The 18,273-nt window shown below is 37.3% G+C and overlaps 2 protein-coding genes across 6 annotated transcripts; both read left to right on the forward strand.

Annotated features, from left to right (window-relative positions):
• Positions 1-202: 202 nt before the first annotated feature.
• LOC136242691 (lipopolysaccharide-induced tumor necrosis factor-alpha factor homolog) lies at positions 203-7,884 on the forward strand. Its single transcript, XM_066034135.1, has 4 exons — positions 203-300; positions 5,487-5,535; positions 7,442-7,507; positions 7,561-7,884. The coding sequence occupies exons 2-4, from the start codon at positions 5,497-5,499 to the stop codon at positions 7,783-7,785; spliced, it is 330 nt and encodes a 109-aa protein (XP_065890207.1). The 5' UTR covers positions 203-300; positions 5,487-5,496; the 3' UTR covers positions 7,786-7,884.
• A 2,878-nt stretch (positions 7,885-10,762) lies between these two features.
• On the forward strand, positions 10,763-18,003 carry LOC136242765 (cell death-inducing p53-target protein 1 homolog). 5 transcript variants are annotated; one of them, XM_066034226.1, is made up of 4 exons: positions 10,763-10,878; positions 16,505-16,610; positions 17,564-17,629; positions 17,684-18,003. In XM_066034226.1, the coding sequence occupies exons 1-4, from the start codon at positions 10,805-10,807 to the stop codon at positions 17,906-17,908; spliced, it is 471 nt and encodes a 156-aa protein (XP_065890298.1). In that variant the 5' UTR covers positions 10,763-10,804; the 3' UTR covers positions 17,909-18,003. The 5 variants fall into 5 exon arrangements, with proteins under 5 accessions (XP_065890298.1, XP_065890300.1, XP_065890303.1 ...); XM_066034228.1 differs by lacking the exon at positions 10,763-10,878 and adding an exon at positions 11,147-11,371; XM_066034231.1 differs by lacking the exon at positions 10,763-10,878 and adding an exon at positions 11,147-11,329.
• The last annotated feature ends 270 nt before the right edge of the window (positions 18,004-18,273 follow it).

An 18,273-nucleotide genomic window follows, 5' to 3' on the forward strand; every position in this document is an offset into this window, starting at 1 on the left:
CCGAGGTTCAACCTAGCTGGTTAAGGTGATCATATATGAACGCGAATGCATGTGGGTTCAACCTGGTCTAAAGTCACCGTATGAAGGGTGTGGGACAACACAACTTGCAACACCAGCAACCGTAAAACATCGCGTAAAACTAGCTATAGCTAAATCGCGTGGTAAATAGGCTACCTTGTAAGGTGTGCGGTCAATTCTTGGTGTGTTACTTTATAATAGGTCAGCCGCAGTTTTTGGCGTGTCACTTCCGACTTGACTCACATGATCATTCAGTTGCAGTAACGTTCATTGGACTTGAAAGTAGGCAGTGTAATTGTAGCCATGTATTTATCTAGTAGTGTAGATGGTCGTGCTAAATGTGTGATATCGGTGTGGTTGGAAACTTGGCTTTGTGTGCATGAGAGATAAAGGATCTATGGAGATACAAACATGCCCCCGATCACCGCTTAACCATTTATCTCATTTCGTGGCTCGTCGTTATAACGGCAAGGTTTGGTACTTACGTTAATTAATCTGAGTAGTTACGCTGCGGATTACCGGTGCGCTGCCCTGCGCAAATCGAACTCAGAAAAAGGGGGTGGGGTTATACTGGCTCCTTTACGCGCCGTTTTATATTATATAAGCCAACTCGGCGAGCTCTGCACTTTGTGTTACCTAGACACTTCAACTCTCACGCATTACAAGTGAAAGCATGCATATTGATATTAAATAGATGGCTATAGCTATATCGATATCGATGGTGAAAACGCAAACATGCATTAGTATCTCCGCACGCGTTAAACCAATGAATATCTATGCTCACTAGCTATAGAGCATTGCAGTACGTGATAGTGATCGGTGCTCTAGTTGTAGGTACTAGAAAACTGAATGGAGAGGAACAACCAAAGATAGCATTTTACAGAACTAAAAAAATTCCTTTGTCCATTGCTGGGATCTCAATCAATAAATCTCATGCATTCATTTCAGCCTCAGCTAGGGGTTGTTACTGGACCTTACAGTCAATGCAAACAAGCCATATATAGATAATGTATTGCTCCACAAAGTGCTCACACACAGCTGGCCAAGTCCAGGTTGTTATAGGGTCATTCCATACCGAATCAACAAAAAAAAATCCGGACCCCTTTTGATTTTCCTGAAATTTGGCACAAACATAGACCCTATCAAGAAACTTTCTCACACCAAAATTTGGCTCATTTCATTGGTCTCCCTTTAAGTTATGACCACTCAACGTTTCTGTTGAAAATGTCATTTTACTTACAGGTCTTCAATAAAATGACCATAACTTTGCTTGTGATTGACGTAGACACTTCTGGTTTAGATTTTTGAAATGCATATTAAATTCTCTTTTAGGTGATATATGAAGGTTTATAATTGCTCAAAGGAAAAGGTCAAACCACAAAAATGTAGCTTTTTCCTTTGATATTAATTTTCAAAAATATATATTCTTTAATTAAATTTATTTTTGGTTTACATGTTGCTCTAATACCCATCATTCACCACTGTGAGTTTAAAGTTGGGACCAATAGTAGATCATGAGTTATAACTATTAATGTGTAGCCTTGTAAACATTGCTGTTTGTATGGTATAAATAATTATGTGTATAGTAATTTCCAATACCAATTGCAAGTAAAGTATGTCAAAAATCATTTTATGCAACGAATTAGTTAGGGTTTGTATTGTAAAAGGCTCACTACAGTGAAACCATACTAACAAAGCCACTTTTAAATCTAAGAAAGTTTGTGCAGTAATAAGGCTGCCCATAAATAAAGGAGTCACTAATTATATTTTTGCTGTAAGTTCAGTGTCCTATATAAGAGGTGGCCACTATAAGAAGGTGGTCTTATTATAGAGGTAGCTATATTTATAGGGGGCTTACTGTACAACTAATGATATTTCCAATCTATTCTTTCAATCTTACTGTATTATGCCGCCACAGATTATGATGATAGTTTCCAATCTTATATTGTGTATAATAAGTTATAGTAACTGCAGGATGCAAACGATACAGTTATTTATACATTTATATGTATATACATGTAATGTGTTACTCTAATGCAACTATATGAAGCAACCACCTAGGCATTAAAACCAAGAAGTTTTGGATACCATTAAGACATGGCATTTTGATTAAACAATTTCCTATTTAAAGTTGGCCCTTGTATATATATAATTATAAAGAGGTGGCCACTAAGATATGTTCTACTGTATATCACTTTGAATCATGCAGACTTTGAATGAGCATGCATACTACTGACCACTTAAAGGCCATCTTTATATGTTTGTACCTATAGACAATGTCTTTGCTGGAAAAATGTACACTTCTAAAACCACTACGCATTGTCTTACTCATCAAAAATTTGATGGAATAGAGTGGAACCCATGACCTGTCTTAGTGGCCACCTGTATAGAAAGGCCACCACTTCATAAGGGCCAATTTTAAATTACAGTTGCCTATATATACCGTAAAGCTTAAATATTTCGAAGGGAAATTTTTTTGCTGATTTTGCAGTTTTGGGTGTTACCAGTGAAAATTTTATGCTTGAAATATTTAGACCTCCATATATTTTAGGAGTGTTTGCAAATCCAAAAAAATTTTTTTTTTAGCAACATTGCTCAACCTTGAAAAATTTGCCCCTCGAAATATTTAGGCTATACGGTACACTTATGCAACTGTATTAAGCAGCTACCTGCACATTAACTATCATTAAGGCCCAATAATTTTGGCCCTAAGGTAACTCCATACATCAACTGTATCATGATGAAACTATTTATTATAGTAATGTAGCTCATAATTTGATTCTATAATTGAGAATTGTAATATCATAGAAATGTTCCATAGAAATTGCTATGTGTTACATTGTACAAAAGATTCACTACAGCAATTGCACACTAAATCATGTAATATAGAAGAGTATCGTAGTAAAAGTTGAGACTGAAAGTGGTGCATATTGCATGATGGTCTGTACAATTATTCACATGTAACTTTGACATGCAACGAAATCTGATGCATTGATATCAGTACACAATTGAATCTTTGAAGGTGCAAGTTGAAAAGACTTTAAAGCCATTCTACTGCATCAGTCATTCATTACTACTCGTTAGAAAAGCTCTAGTAGATTACAATGTCTGTTAAGGGCCAACTTTAAGTTGTTCTAGTAAGGCATCTATACACATCAAACTATATAAATAGCCACCTGCATATTAAGGCCAAAAAGTTTGGTCCTGACTGGCCTAGACAGTTTCCACTATAGCTACATTTGTGTATCAAAATACGTGCTTGCATATCAATAATCAGCATTAAATACTAACAGTAGCAGTAGCAGTTGCTGTAGCTAGTGAAAATGTCATCAAGGCTACTATATAATAGACTTGGCGTCATAATCAGAAACAGTATATACAAGCTTGATTAGGGGTAAATTACATATTTAAGTCTGGGTTTTCTTACAAAGCATAAAAAAATGAACTTTACTTACAAACCAACAATGTATAAAATGATTGTGACATAGTATTAAATGATTGTGACATAGTATTATATAAAGTTACTTGCAATTGGTATTGCATCTTTACATACTTGAACCATACAAACAGCAATGTTTACAAGGCTACACATTAATAGTTATAACTCATGATCTACTATTGGTCCCAACTTTAAACTCACAGTGGTGAATGATGGGTATTAGAGCAACATGTAAACCAAAAATAAATTTAATTAAAGAATATATATTTTTGAAAATTAAGATCAAAGGAAAAAGCTACATTTTTGTGGTTTGACCTTTTCTTTTGAGCAATTATAAAACTTTATATATCACCTAAAAGAGAATGTAATAAGCATGTCAAAAATCTAAACCAGAAGTGTCTACATCAATCATAAGCAAAGTTATGGTCATTTTATTGAAGACATGTAAGTAAAATGAAATTTTCAACAGAAACTTTGAGTGGTCATAACTTAAAGGGAGACCAATGAAATGAGCCAAATTTTGGTGTAAGAAAGTTTCTTGATAGGGTCCATGTTTGTGCCAAATTTCATGAAAATCAAAAGGGGTCCGGATTTTTTTTTGTTGATTTGGTATGGAATGACCCTATAGCTAACTGGAGATGTGTTCATGAGAGTCTATGCACCACAGATATAAATGTACAATACTGAAACTAGCCTGTATAAACAAATCTCAACCCGTCTGGCTGGGTTGTCCTTTGTACATTTCATGGCTTGCCTGTTCACTCATTTTGAAGAACTGTGGTCCTGAGTAGAGTAGATGCTGGTATTATGGATCAAGGGGTATTATGGGTCACACTTAATTTTAATAAGTTGAAACATGCAGATTTAAAATGAAAGGGATATGCTGCCAGTTTGCATCAATATAAAAACTGATCAAAGGCTAACCACAAATCCAATTAAGAGGTTACAGGACTTTAAGTTTGTCACTATAGAAAGGCCATTCCAAATTAGTTACCTGTAGCCCTTACCATGCAGTAAGCAGGACAAAGATATGAAGTGTATGTACTATAGGTTAACTAAGGTGTTTTGACAGTCTTTAGAGTTTCTGCAAATATTTCCATAACATTTATCATTATTCGACATGAAATAATGACCTTATGAACAAGTGACTCATAATAATACCCCCATGTGACTCGTAATACCGAACACTTATATGGCTTCAGTGAAAAGATCAAATGCCCAACACATGGTATGTAAATTATTAAAATGTTAGGATATGCATGGTTACACCTTCCCTACAAGTAGTGTGAAATATCGGGATCACTGTATTAGGTGATAGCGGTGCTTTTAACTTAAGTGACTCTTAATTACCACAGCCACTCTACATACATATTGATTGACAGGTCGAATATTTGTAGGATCCTTTGTTAAACTATTTAAGCTGAACATGCTTTTGCCTTATCAATAAGCAATCCCTTGAAATGTTCTGGTATCTTCAATTTGCAGTGAGTATGTTGATCAGCCTTCCATTATCAGTCTTTGGAAATGAATCAACAAGGCTTGGATATTGACATTGAGACTGGTTAACACTTAGTCTTGCCTTGCCAGGCAATTTGTGTGAATGGATCCCCACCCAATGCATACGAGATTGTGATGCATGGGTTGAGAGAGCAGATGTTCTTGAGGGGTGCTTATAAACTTTAGTCATTCCCCCAATTTAAAAAAAAACAACTAAGATTACACAGTATAATGACAAACAGTTAGTACAGCTTGTATAAAGTAGTTAATAAGGTTTGATGCAAGTAATGCTAAAATAATGATACAGCTGAATTGACAAACAAAGTGTCTTCCTTCATTTCACCCCTTCCTTGTCATTTATGGTGGGGAAACTGCTGTTAGTTGTTTAGCTGTGGGCTTGACATGATTAGTTTGTAATACTATACTACTAAATGTTCATCAGCTTGAAGGTGTCTTGTCTAAAATCACAAGACCACCTTGATATTAAATTTAATTGATGAAATTTTATACCTTGTGGAATATATTTGTTTAGAACTACTACAATGGCCTATCAGCCTCCAGCTCAACAGGCACCGCCACAGGTAAACTATGTGTATTGCTGTATGTACTATGTGATCTTGATAAAGACAACTTTTCAACATTTCTTTGGCAAGTGCTGGCTTGGATGAAAAAAGTCTATTAGGTGCTGCAAGGCTTATAGTAGTGACACGTTCACACATTGTGTAATGCTTGTTTATGTCATCCTGATAGTCTGGTCTATCTAATTTCAAACATTTCACTATAGATTATTGGCAAGTTGATTATCCTATATTATAGTGGAGTATGTGTATTTTCCATAGCGTGAGGGGGTGTGTCAAGAGGCTAATACAGCATGAGGCAAAGCCAAGTGCTATAATAGTCTTGGCACGCCCTCCCTTCCCCCTACCTGAGTGCTGTATTTTTTTAACCCACAAGCGTGGGCAATGCTGTAAGTGTTATATTGTACTTCCTATAGTCGTCTCGTTTAGAGCATTCATGTTCCCAAACTGCTTCAATTTTAATGATCAGACTATCATCAGAAAGTATTCATATAATTTAATTCTACCATGTAAGGAATGTTACAAAAATAACCACACTCAGACAGCACGATTGATCACATGTGTGACTTCATAAATTGCTAAAATCTACCAGTTTGTTCTATTGTACCATCACTGGTACCTTGTTCTGCATTATCTACATAATTGTACTTTATGTGCAGATTTTTTTGTGTAAAAATATTTGCACTGAGAATTTTTTTGTGCTTTTGGTTGTCATACAAGTTGTTACTGGAGCTATCGACCATTTTGTAATAGAGTAGGTGATATTACATGTCTACAGGTTATAGGTCACAATATAAGTGGGCTAGCTAGCTGACATGTGACTGCTTTCTTAGAGTGTCTATAGTGCTGGTGTAGTGGTAGAAATTTGATGCTTGAAGTGTCTTGGCTGAAAATTAACAGCTATGGTAGTAGCTAACCAAACTCTCTGAACGTTTGGACACAATTGAAAATAAGGTTTATCTCTGAAAGAGGAAAACCTCTACATGATATAGCAAATATTAATGATGCACCGATACCACTTTTTCACTACCGATCCGATACCGATACATTTGAGGCCGGAAATGGCCGATACTGATATTTTGTCCCACAGGCATTTGCTAATGCTGGTTTTGTGGCTATCAATTATTCGAAGATAATAGTTTATGGCTTCAATGAATGTTATTTCATGGATGACTTCAGTTTCCACTGCACTAATAATGCTAGTAGCTGGCTTCTTTTAATGAATTCATGATGTATGCCGCCATCTTGATAAGTAATTAAATGATGTCATTTAAAGTATTGGTATTGGCATTTATAATTCTGGGTGGTCCCAAAGAGATTTAATTATAAAGAGATTCCACCTAGCTAGTATAGTGAAAAAAATGAGTAAATTGTTTACATATAATTTCTTGAATACGAAGTTTATTCTTCTATGACAAGGAAATTATGGTATATTGTTTAGCATGGGTAGTGCTAAAAGCCAGAATGGATTCTTGCAGTAGGCATTAAATAGGAACTTCGAGCGAGCATGCAAGTAGAATAGCACAATTCTAGTTACTATGTGACAGTTGGAAATGGTGTAGCTACAATCTGCAAAAAAAAATTTTCAACTTGGCACACATCCCGTTCTGTTCTGGCTTTTAGCACTACCCGTTTAGCATTGCTTGTTGAGTCATTATCATAAGCTTGTGAATTTTAGGGAAGGATTGACATTTATAAGACATATCATTTAATACCATTGCACTTTGTTCATATACACACATTAGAATGTTTGGTAACTATAGCTCGTTTTAAGCCACTAATGTTCAACCATCCAAGGGACTGTTTAAAAAAACAGACATATAATTTGGAAGATGTGAATTTGTCAAACTTGTCCACCAAACTTTATGGTGCTTGCTGTATTTGTCAACTGTTTTTCTTATTCACATAGTCTACCAACAACACAACAGTTGTAGTTGCACAACAACCGACAACGTCAACAGTGGTTAATACTACGGTGAGTATCACAGTGTAGTATATCTGATTATCATCTGCTGTTGTTGTTATTAGTTTGGTGACAGTCCAATGTCATACAACTGCCATGTTTGCAAAACCCAGCAAGTGACCCGAGTCACTCACAAAGTGGGAACGATGACAATTCTTATTGTTATCATCCTCTGCGTACTTGGGTTGTGGCCTTGTGCTCTGATCCCGCTGTGTGTTCCAGCACTCCAAGATAGCGTCCACACTTGCCCCAACTGTAACACTGAGGTGGGAGTTCACAAGAAAATGTGATACTAATGAGTGTGGAAACTTGACATTGTTGTGTTTACTAAACTGATCACTATTATGTTGTTTAGAAGTATTACTATACATTCATGCACATTTAGGAAAGATGACTGATATATTGCTAATGTATAGGCTTAACTATACGTTATTTTGCCAGCACTTATTTCTCCATAATTGAGGATCTGTCACTACACTGGTCAGCAAATATAGTAACTGCATGCATTACTAACTTACACATGTATTGTGAGCTGGACAAAATTGTAAAAGCCTTGATTGTGAACTCACAAACATTGCTGCCTTAGACTTTACCAGAAGCCATAGAATGTTAATTGGATTATAAATTAGCTATTGCATAATCACTGGGTATACTATATGGCAGATTGATTGCCTTCTTGAAACTTGAAAAATGCTATTATTTGGCCTATGCTTTGCCACAAGTCTATGAAACTAGTTTCATTAATGCAGTTATGGTCTAGGAATAACTGACACGTCAAAATTAATAAACACTCCAAATGTGACTGCATAGAGTAAAAACGGAAGCTTATGCGCATTTTGAATATGTTTAGATTTTAAATCCTGTATGCCACATGCATATTTATAAAAGCTTTTTAATATTATCAAGTTATTTTCATTCCTTTGTCATGGAACTAGTGTTCATTGTGTATCCTATATCTGTTTCATGTGGTTGTAATCCGGCAGTGATTAAAATCAGTTTTTCTTCAAAAACTAGGCGTGTTTAATCTTCCGTTTTTACTATATGCAGTCACAAATGCTGTTTTACATCAATAAGGGAAACCACTGAACACATAACAACAGTGTAGTCATAATGCTTGCTGCACTGTGATCATTTTGATATGAAAACTATATTCATAGTTCATCTCACACTATGACTTAATAAAATTCAACCTTTATTACTACTAACACTCACATTAGCATTGCCACAGACCACACAGGATAGTAGTTTAAACCAAAATCAAATATAACACTTACAGACCCCAGCAAAGTATCTAGTAACAGGGCAAATTAACAGGATGGGAGTATAGCATTATTTGACCTTTATTGCACTGTCAGTAAGGATTGATTATGGCTTGTAGGACTGGATACTGATACATTAGGATCTTTTCGGCAAGTGTTTCTGTGACTAACAGGCTTATTCTTCACCACAACATGTACTGCATTCTTGAAGCCATATTTTCACCTATGACTGAACATGCTATTATCATTCTGTTCCAGTGGCGGATCCAGGATGGGGCATTTGGGGCAAATGCCCCCCCCCCCCCCCTTCAAGAAATTGCATACAAGATCGAGATACTCTAATAGAGCAGTCAATTACTCTAATAAAGCAGTCACAATGTTCATGAGGCAGTGTAGCTTACCTATGAAGCTACAAATAGAATTTTATTTTACATAACAGACGTGATATAGTTGGTAAGGATAACTAGCTATTATTGTTGTGACCTTTATTTTTTTATTTTTTTTTATTTTTTTGGTCTTCAACTGGTTTTCAGCAAGTTTTTTTTGGTCTTCAACTGTTTTTCAGAAAGGTGCCCCCCCTCTTTCGAAACTCTGGATCCGCCCCTGTGTTCGGAGTGCCAATTGTAATTTTTTACAATAAGTGAAACCTAAAGTGATGTTTCTGGGGTTCTAAATTAAAGCGGTAGGCGATCCCAGATGCTGGGGGCTGTCAGACACTGAGAAAGGTTTAATATTCAATGTCCTGAGAATAGCCTCAAATTGCTTAAATGCAGAAATTCATTCACTGATTAAAAACTTCTCACACATTGTGTTGACACAAATTCCTCTTAACATGGGCCCATCACACACTAATCCATCATTTCTAAGACTGTTCAGGGTCATCCATTTGAGCTATAAACTAAACCTTACATTTCACCATTGTCCAAACATGGATGATAACCATAATGAGCCTAATATGAAAACAACTGACAGACTCACACACTTGACACTTTAGAATTCATATCATTGAATGCAACAAGCCAGGCTTACTTGTGTTATAGTTCACAGTCTATCAGTTGCAGTGTCCATCCAGTCTGTGTTTATCGTTGCTTATTAGAAAATATTTAACAAATTACGATTGGAATTAATCGAAATAATTATATGTATAGTAGCTCTCAGTGCAAAGTTTATAGATACTGTAAGTGGAATAATAGAAGCCTTAGTGATAGAGACAAAGCCACTGTCTGTATTCATGCATCATTAAAGTGGTTTCCATGTACACAACTTTGAAATTCCATGGAATGTAGCAGAACCCATGAAAGTTACAATTACTGTTAATTTAATGTTTCAGAGATCCCCCCACCCATATTGATAGCTACCTAAATTAGGTCATCATCATGAGTTATAAGTCACCATGATTTCATCTCAATATTATGATGATTGTCATAGAAGTTATTAATGAACTTGCTTACACATGGGCATAAAGAAAGGTGATAGGCTAAAGACCAACCCCAACTAGGAGCAGGGACTTAGCAGCTTCACAATGTTGGGAGAATTAGGGACTTAAACCCTTTCACTTCTCAATACATTAAGATAATGAGTATAAAAGATCATGAAGATACTCTAATAGAGCATTCAGCTGACTCTAACAAACATGTAAGTTTGTATAGTGAATAATGAACTGCCCTCGTGCATTGATTTAGGCTAAGCTTTTGATCTGAAACATAAAATTAACAATAAGTGGCTAACAACAGAGACCTCAACCTGTAAAGTGCACTAGGAGTGAGACCTGAGGTTAAAATGAGTGAGATTTGCTTACTTATGCGTGAGGTCTCGTCTTAGTAGAAAAATTCCTGTAAAAATTGCAAAATTCGCAACTTTCTTTGGCTGTTTTTCGAGCTATTTTCAGTTATACTTCTCCATTTTTAGCCATTAGAGCACTGTTTAGTGCTTTTCCAAGAGGTTTGAAGTGAAATTAACTTACATAAGAGCTTAATTTTCCCGGAATTGCAATGCGTGAGATGGTAAACCATGCGTGAGACAACAATTCAATGAGTGTGTCTCACGCGTAATGCGTGCCGGAAAGTTGAGGTGTCTGTATAATGAAATGATATGTGCAAGGATTAAAAATATATTGATGATCAAGTAAGTTAGGTTTGTATGCCATCCACAACGCATCTGTAATACAGTATGGTGGATGGGTGTACCATTAGGGCCAGCTTTTCAAAAATAATAGCTATGTTGAAATGCATGATACGAAACTGATGGCCCAGCCACGAAAAAGTGAAGTCTAAGTCCATCAAAAACCTATGTAAAGCCTATGAAATATATTCATGGGTTTATACCAAAGTGCTTTTCATGGGTCTTCTCATAAAAACTTAGGCTACTTGATTGAGGTGTTTTTCATAAGCACGTCACATGCTACAATTAATGTACAGTGTCACGTGATAGTAAAGGAGTGACTCTGCGGAGAAAAAGTTTACAACTCGATCAAGAAGTCAAGTCAAAGTTCGCGGAGCTCTTCCCTCCACAAAGTTCTACCTGATTTTCAAGTACGAGGAATTCAAAGAAACTACGCGAGGTGACAATTATCATCGTACGTCTTTGCCGTCGTTGTAGCTACTAGCTACATATCTATGTACGTTACATGTTAAGATGGTAATCTTCACCTTGGTAGGGTGCAGTATATATCATCTGGGTACTCCATTACATACACTAGTAACTATGTGGTCACATAGTTATGTAGACAGGCTCTACAAATTCTCGCTTGCCAAAAAAAGGGCAGGCTAGATCACGGGAGTGTTCTTATTATAGACTTTTAAATACTGCTATATTTGGGACATTAAGGACAATACCATGTAGTAAGCTGACTATGTTTGTAGCTAATCACTCTTTAATTTTAACTGGCTTCCTCGCATCTGGAATGCCCTTCCCGTTATCAACTACCAGGACAACCCACTCAAGATAAAGGCCAAACTTTTAGATTATCTGTGGAATCATTTCACTGCCAATTTCACCTCCAAAAGCACCTGCTCTTTTTCATTTCTATGTCCATGCTCAAAGTGTTCAAAGATCCCTCACCAACCTAACTTCAACTCCCTTTAACTGTTAATTCCCCCCCCCTTTTAAGTAATCTTAGACTAGTAAGTAAACTTTATAGCTAATCACTCTACAATTTAGCTTCCGGCCACTGACACAGGATGTCAGTGGACCATCAGTGTGCTGCCATATGTCCCAATTCTATCATACCAACATCTGCAACTTGTATGTATGTAGGTATATGTACACTGTAAAGTTAATTATTATTATTATTATTATTATGGTGTTTCCATGTATCCTTCACCTCCTCATCCAATTCATCCTCCCCATATCGGATCTTCGATCCTCGGGGAATCTGTAATTATTGTATGATGATTGTGCAATTCATTCAGCAAAAAAATGGCCTGGAAGGGAACCAGAAACATATAATTAACTTTTCGTGGCCTAAACAATTTGTTGAATCTGCAACATAAACAGAAGGTGTTTGCTCTCAAACTATACAACTGCCTGATTTAAAGCTAATCTAAAGAGGGTCAAGCCAATGGGGACCTTGTGTCAACTGGGGAAGCAGTCTACCCAGCTATAGACCAATAGATGAACTGGGGAAGTAGCCAACTGTCCTTTATGTTATAGCAAGAGTTCATAATATATACTCTGTGTATATATTATGAACTCTTGGTTATAATTAAAGCACCGCCGCACGTGTGTACAAAAAATACAGCACGAGGAGGCATGGCGAGAGGCTAATACAGCACAAAACGAAGCCAAGTGCTGTATTTGCCTTGAGACACCCCCTGAGTGCTGTATTTTTGTACACACAAACATAGGCAGTCCTTTAAGTGATAATTATACTGTACTTCCTGGTAATCTGGCTTGGAGCGATTTCCTCTAGTACTCAAACCGCTGCGATTTTCGGTGATCAGAATATCATTAAATGTTTATATAATCTATTCCTAGTAGTAGAACAAACTAATAGGATTAGTTTGGCTAGTTTTAACGATTTACAATGTCATGCATGTGATCAATCGTGCTGTCTTAGTGGAGTTGTGTTTAAATAGCTTTGTGATCAGACGATCAGTAAGTGTTTATACAATCTGTTTCTAGCCATAAAATGAACTAATAGGATTAGTTTGGCTGGTTTTAGCGATTTGTCACACATGTGGGGTTGTTTTCATAACATTCCTTAAATAAATTTTCCGCATAACTGTACTGTATTTGCCCAAGTGTGCTGTATTTCTGCTTATAGAACTTTGCGTGGGCGAGATCAAAGGAAAAAGTGTACTTTAAATTTCATAAAGTACACTCTCAGCCGACCAACTGCTTCATCGACCGCAAAGAGTGCTTTATTCGTGCAATAAAGCACTCTTTGTGGGCAATGATGCACCGTTGCCCATGTGCCTCGGTGTAGGCTAATAGCTTACGGGGATCGCGCCAGTACGACTAATCACCCAAGCAGGTGAAGGCTGATAGCCTCGCCGCGCTGAGTGATCAATCACCCCAGCCGAGACTAGTGTTGGGCGATATATCGATATTATATTGTATCGTTTGATTTTTTGCTGATATCGAAAAGTATCGATATATTTTTCAGAATCCGATATTTCGATACGATACATCACGTGATCTGAATTTAATTTTAAAATGCATTTTAGCTTATTTAATTGTTAATTGTAGCTTTCCATTACCTTCAGCAATTTTCAAATCACTATTACTCTTGTGTATGTGGGCGGGGAATCTCCATTGTGTATAGCTGTAGCTACCTACTATCAAATTATGTAAGAAAACTGGCAATTTACATGAACAAATAATGTTACAATATCGTATCGAAAAGTATCAATATCGGTCAATTTTAGTCAATATCGTATCGATATCGTATCGTTCTGAAAATCCTGATATCGCCCATCACTAGCCGAGACGAGTTCCCCCACTGGATTGCTTTTATAGACATACCTAAATGCTTCGATGATGGGTGGGAGAAGATAACGTTGCTGTTACGTTTGTTAATGTAAACGGACAAGTCCTGGAGATATCACGGAAATACTTCACCATGTGACTCGCAATAGAATCGATTGTGGGTTGCGAGCAAAACCTGCCAAAAGACGCGATGAACGTCTACTATGCCAAACTATGGTGAAATACGCGTGAGTTACTTTGTTAAACTAGTTTGTGTGCGTTCAGGCTGCTAATAGTTTGTGCAACGCTTGTTAATTACGAGTCCTAGTGTATGGTGAAGCTACACGACTAGAAAGTTCCATAAATCATTTAAAGCATAGCCTTGCTCGTGCTATATGAAAAATAAAGTACTTGGCGCTTGGCCTCGATGCTAATAAAGCACTCGGCTTCGCCTCGTGCTTTATTAGCATCTTGGCCGCGCGCCTCGTACTTTATTTTTCATATAGCACTCGCGGCTATGCTTTAACATATACATAACTGTACTGTGACTCTTACAGTATAGTTATGCAACTAATTAGTACTGTATGGACAATGCAGTACGCGGCATTGCTTTGATCCTCCCACGCAAAGTACAATATAGACCAATAGATGAACTGGGGAAGTAGCCAACTGTGGCCCTGTCTCACATAATGGGTGGGACTTCAGGTGTTCACATTTATCATGGTTCAACCCTGCCCCTCAGGAGACTGCACTGACTCAGCACCCAAGTAATGCACAGGTAAACCAGTGTTTCACTGCCATATGTACGTGGCAGCTGCTGGTTTTGCTTCTTTTTTTTTTGCGTGTGTGTAGTGTAGAGTGTTCACATAGTGACTATATCAATTTTACAGCTACCAAACTGTTAAAATTTATGGTGGAAAGTTGTCTGGCTTGGTCAACCTGCACGTAGAGCACACAGGTGACAGCCACATTACACACCTGTGCCAGTCTTATGGTGTATCCAATCATATCAATTAACAACATTCTATGATGTGATTTTACAATTAAAACATATTAACAGATAACAGTACACAGTAGCCTCCTCTTTGGTGAGTTCATTATGTCAACTCTACATCCAGTAAAAGTTTGTTGCCATTTAAGTGTCACAATTGTACTGTAACCAGAAATTGTTGATGTGTTTACATGCGCATTTTGACATTCCATTTGCACTAATGTTTAATGTGGCCATCTCTAGACCCTCACATGTCAGCTACACCAGACTAAATGGGAAATGGACAGTCTAACTGCAAGTGAACATTACAAGAAATTTTATTTGGAGGGGCCTAAATAGACACTAGCTGATGCCAATAGTGTCCTGATTATCAATGTATCAAGGTGTCCTGATTATCAATGTATCCTGATTATCAAGGTGTCCCGATTTTCCAGATCAGTTTATGCACTGAGTAATCATATAGTACGATAGTACTGTATATAGTATGTTCACATTGAGCTGAACCCTGAAAAACAGCTAAAAATTAAAAGTGGATTTTTTCTCAACAGAGTTAGCATTTCTGCCAACCAGATGATTATTGGTAACAGCAAAGGTGTCAACAACAGACACGTACGGTTTGGCTCCATTACAAGTTCGGGAAAGGGCTCTAATGGACACTATACTTATATGGCTTCTCCATAGGAAATGTATTGTGAAATTTTGATTGGCCGTAAATATTATGTCAAACATTTGAACAACAAGATTTTGAAATATTTTTAGCGGGTCAAGCAGTACTACAAATGAGCCAAATTTCAAGATCGTGTGTAATTGCATCCATGAGTTATTAAATGTTTTTGAGGATTCAGCTCAACGCAAACATACTATAGTAGGGACCACAAAGGAGTAGGCGTGGCCCACAAAATAACATCACCCAAAAACCAGCCTCAATTTTCCCAGGTGACGATGAGGCAGTATTGGCTAAACCCAAGCAAGCTTTCAGATTGACCCAAAACACTTCCAACAAGTTGCTATTGAATTTTTTTTATTTAAAAAAAATTATTTAACGGAATTTTCTAGTACTGAGTAACTGACTGATGTCTTCAGACTAGCGTAGCTCAATAATGGCTAAGGCTACGGGCTTGATTTTTTCACTGTTCGACGTCGCTTCGGCCCGAGAGGTGCCTTTTGGCATACCGCAGTACATACAATGCATTCTTCATGGACTTACCAGTGTCCTCCTTTGTGTCCCATTCATCTTTGTTGACAGCGAAAAGTGTCGATTTGGTGGTAGCACGTGATGGCTTCTCTTTGTAATGGAAATCGTCCGCATTCACTTTTATTACAGAGGTGCTTTTCGAACGGTTCTTGATTCGTACTGCTGTGTAATGGGTTGAACATAGCCGACAACAAAGTGTAATGAATACTTCACTTTTCAGATGATAATTGATATAACTGGGGCGTGCATCACCATTTCAGATGCGGTATGCATGGGTTCACCGGTTGTTTACAAAAAAAGTTAACAAACAAGTACACAAAAATTGGAATTTTCAACTAGAGTAGGGACCATAGCACATTAATAAAAAGTACTGAAACAAGTTGGAGTAGTCCATGATATTAAATCACAGTAAAACAATAAGAAGTGTTATATCCCTACCGTGCTCAAGATAACATTACGGAAATGCACAGTAGGGATATAGCTAACACTTCTTATTGTTTTACTGTGATTTAATATCATGCACTACTCCAGCTTGTTTCAGTACTTTTTATTGTTGTGCTATTGTCCCTACTCTAGTCCAATTTTTTGTGTACTTGCACTTAAAGACCTTAACTGTTTCAATTATTAATCTCTTTAACGTTGTTATTTTGTTACAGGATCATGTCTGATGCCCCTCCCCCATACGATGCCGGTAAGGGCTACCCTCCTGCTCAGCAGCCACCTCATCCTCCAGCTCAGGGATGTGCACCAGTATCACCACAGGTAAGACTATACAATGAGACCTCTCTTAACTTAACTCTGCGAAGTAAGGACAATAGGGACTGGTCCCAACATACCTGGTTTTATAAATTTTGGCCTTTGAAAATGTCTTTATTGCAGTAAAGATCTTTGGTCCCAAGCGTCCATTGTGGTCACTATAGCGATGAGCAGTTTGAAATGTCATAGACATAGTGATATTGTCACTTTCTATTGTAGTATTATTTTCAGTTCACCTGTAGTACTGCCATGAACACTTGTTAGATTATGTAGACATATTGATTGCTAAACCATGTGTACACCCACAACTGACCACAGATGTGGGCGTGTGCCTGGTTTCCTGAAATTGGTTTGGAAAACTGTCGTGTAAATAAGTTTGTACCCATGCGAGTTGCCATGACTCCATGCTATGAAAATAGCGCAACCCTCAAACATTCAGTACATATCTTAACTTGTTTCATTGTTGTACAGTGTTTATATATCCCTATGCAAATCTTCAGAAGTCAAGCTTATTGTTGGATTTTACAAGCTTTCAATATTTGCATATCAATATTTTAGCCCTATCAATGGTTGGAAGAGTTTGTGAATGCTTTATATACATTGGCTTTATGACAATTGTGCTATAGATTACTTGAAACTATTAGAATCCACATGTGCTAGTGTGTAGAGTCAGTAATGCAGGCATTTAGGGCAAAATGTTCTCTGCTCCCTCTAGTATGTACAAAGTACATATTGTATATTTTATGTTTTAAGGGAGATCCAGTTTTTGCACATCAATTTTGGATCAGTACATTGAGGTAATACAGCAAGGCATGCTCTCCCCTTACCAGCTCCCAGATTTGTCTCTGACCAGTAACATCTAATTGGGGACACATGAGCATTTTCTTGACTGCTAGTAACCATGTTGGTTGTCACCTTTTAGTTTATCTGATGTGTTAGTTAATAATTACCTTCCACAGACCACTACTGCTAGCACAGTGGTGGTTACCCAGCAACAGCCAGTAACAGCAGTGGTGCCGACTACGGTGAGTGGTATGTAATCATCATATGTCACTTCACTGGTGATGATGTCATTACAGTTTGGTGAGGCTCCTATGACCTGCAACTGCCACATTTGTAACACTCAACAAGTCACTCGTGTCACCTACACACCAGGAACTCTGACATGGCTTGTTGTGTTGATCCTGTGTCTGTTTGGCCTGTGGCCATGTGCTCTCATCCCACTATATATCGATGGACTACAAGATGCCGTTCACACTTGCCCCAATTGTAACAGCCAAGTCGGAGTTCACAGGCGCATGTGATCCCCTGCTCATGAAACATGTTGTATTATATTGACAATTTGTGTTGTAAACATCATGAGTCTTTAATATTGTTGATAATATTAATATTATTGTTATATTAGTAGTGTTAGCAGTACATTCTTTACTACAATGGTGTAGTGTGTATGCATACAAGCACAGAATATGTTTATATAGTGGAGTGTATACTATTAAAGTTGGCCTCACTGAGTGGCCATTGTAAGGATCCTGACCTTATGACACACAACAAACAGATATCCAGTTGTTGATAAGGAAGCACAATATCATAGGTACATGTACAACAAGCAGTTGCTTCAATATTATTGATAAATAGAAAGATGGTGAAGAGGGACATCCGCAAAAAATGA

Source organism: Dysidea avara, chromosome 13, assembly GCF_963678975.1.
Source record: "Dysidea avara chromosome 13, odDysAvar1.4, whole genome shotgun sequence".
NCBI classification, from domain to species: Eukaryota; Metazoa; Porifera; class Demospongiae; order Dictyoceratida; family Dysideidae; genus Dysidea; species Dysidea avara.

Bases quoted from the DNA above. Each gene is read 5' to 3' on its own strand.
- LOC136242691 (XM_066034135.1), top strand. From the start codon at position 5,497: ATGGCCTATCAGCCTCCAGCTCAACAGGCACCGCCACAG. The intron at 5,536-7,441 runs GTAAACTATGTG...TTATTCACATAG, and splicing joins CTCAACAGGCACCGCCACAG to TCTACCAACAACACAACAGT. The intron at 7,508-7,560 runs GTGAGTATCACA...TGTTGTTATTAG, and splicing joins CAACAGTGGTTAATACTACG to TTTGGTGACAGTCCAATGTC.
- LOC136242765 (XM_066034226.1), top strand. From the start codon at position 10,805: ATGCGTGCCGGAAAGTTGAGGTGTCTGTATAATGAAATGATATGTGCA. The intron at 16,611-17,563 runs GTAAGACTATAC...TACCTTCCACAG, and splicing joins GTGCACCAGTATCACCACAG to ACCACTACTGCTAGCACAGT. The intron at 17,630-17,683 runs GTGAGTGGTATG...ATGTCATTACAG, and splicing joins CAGCAGTGGTGCCGACTACG to TTTGGTGAGGCTCCTATGAC.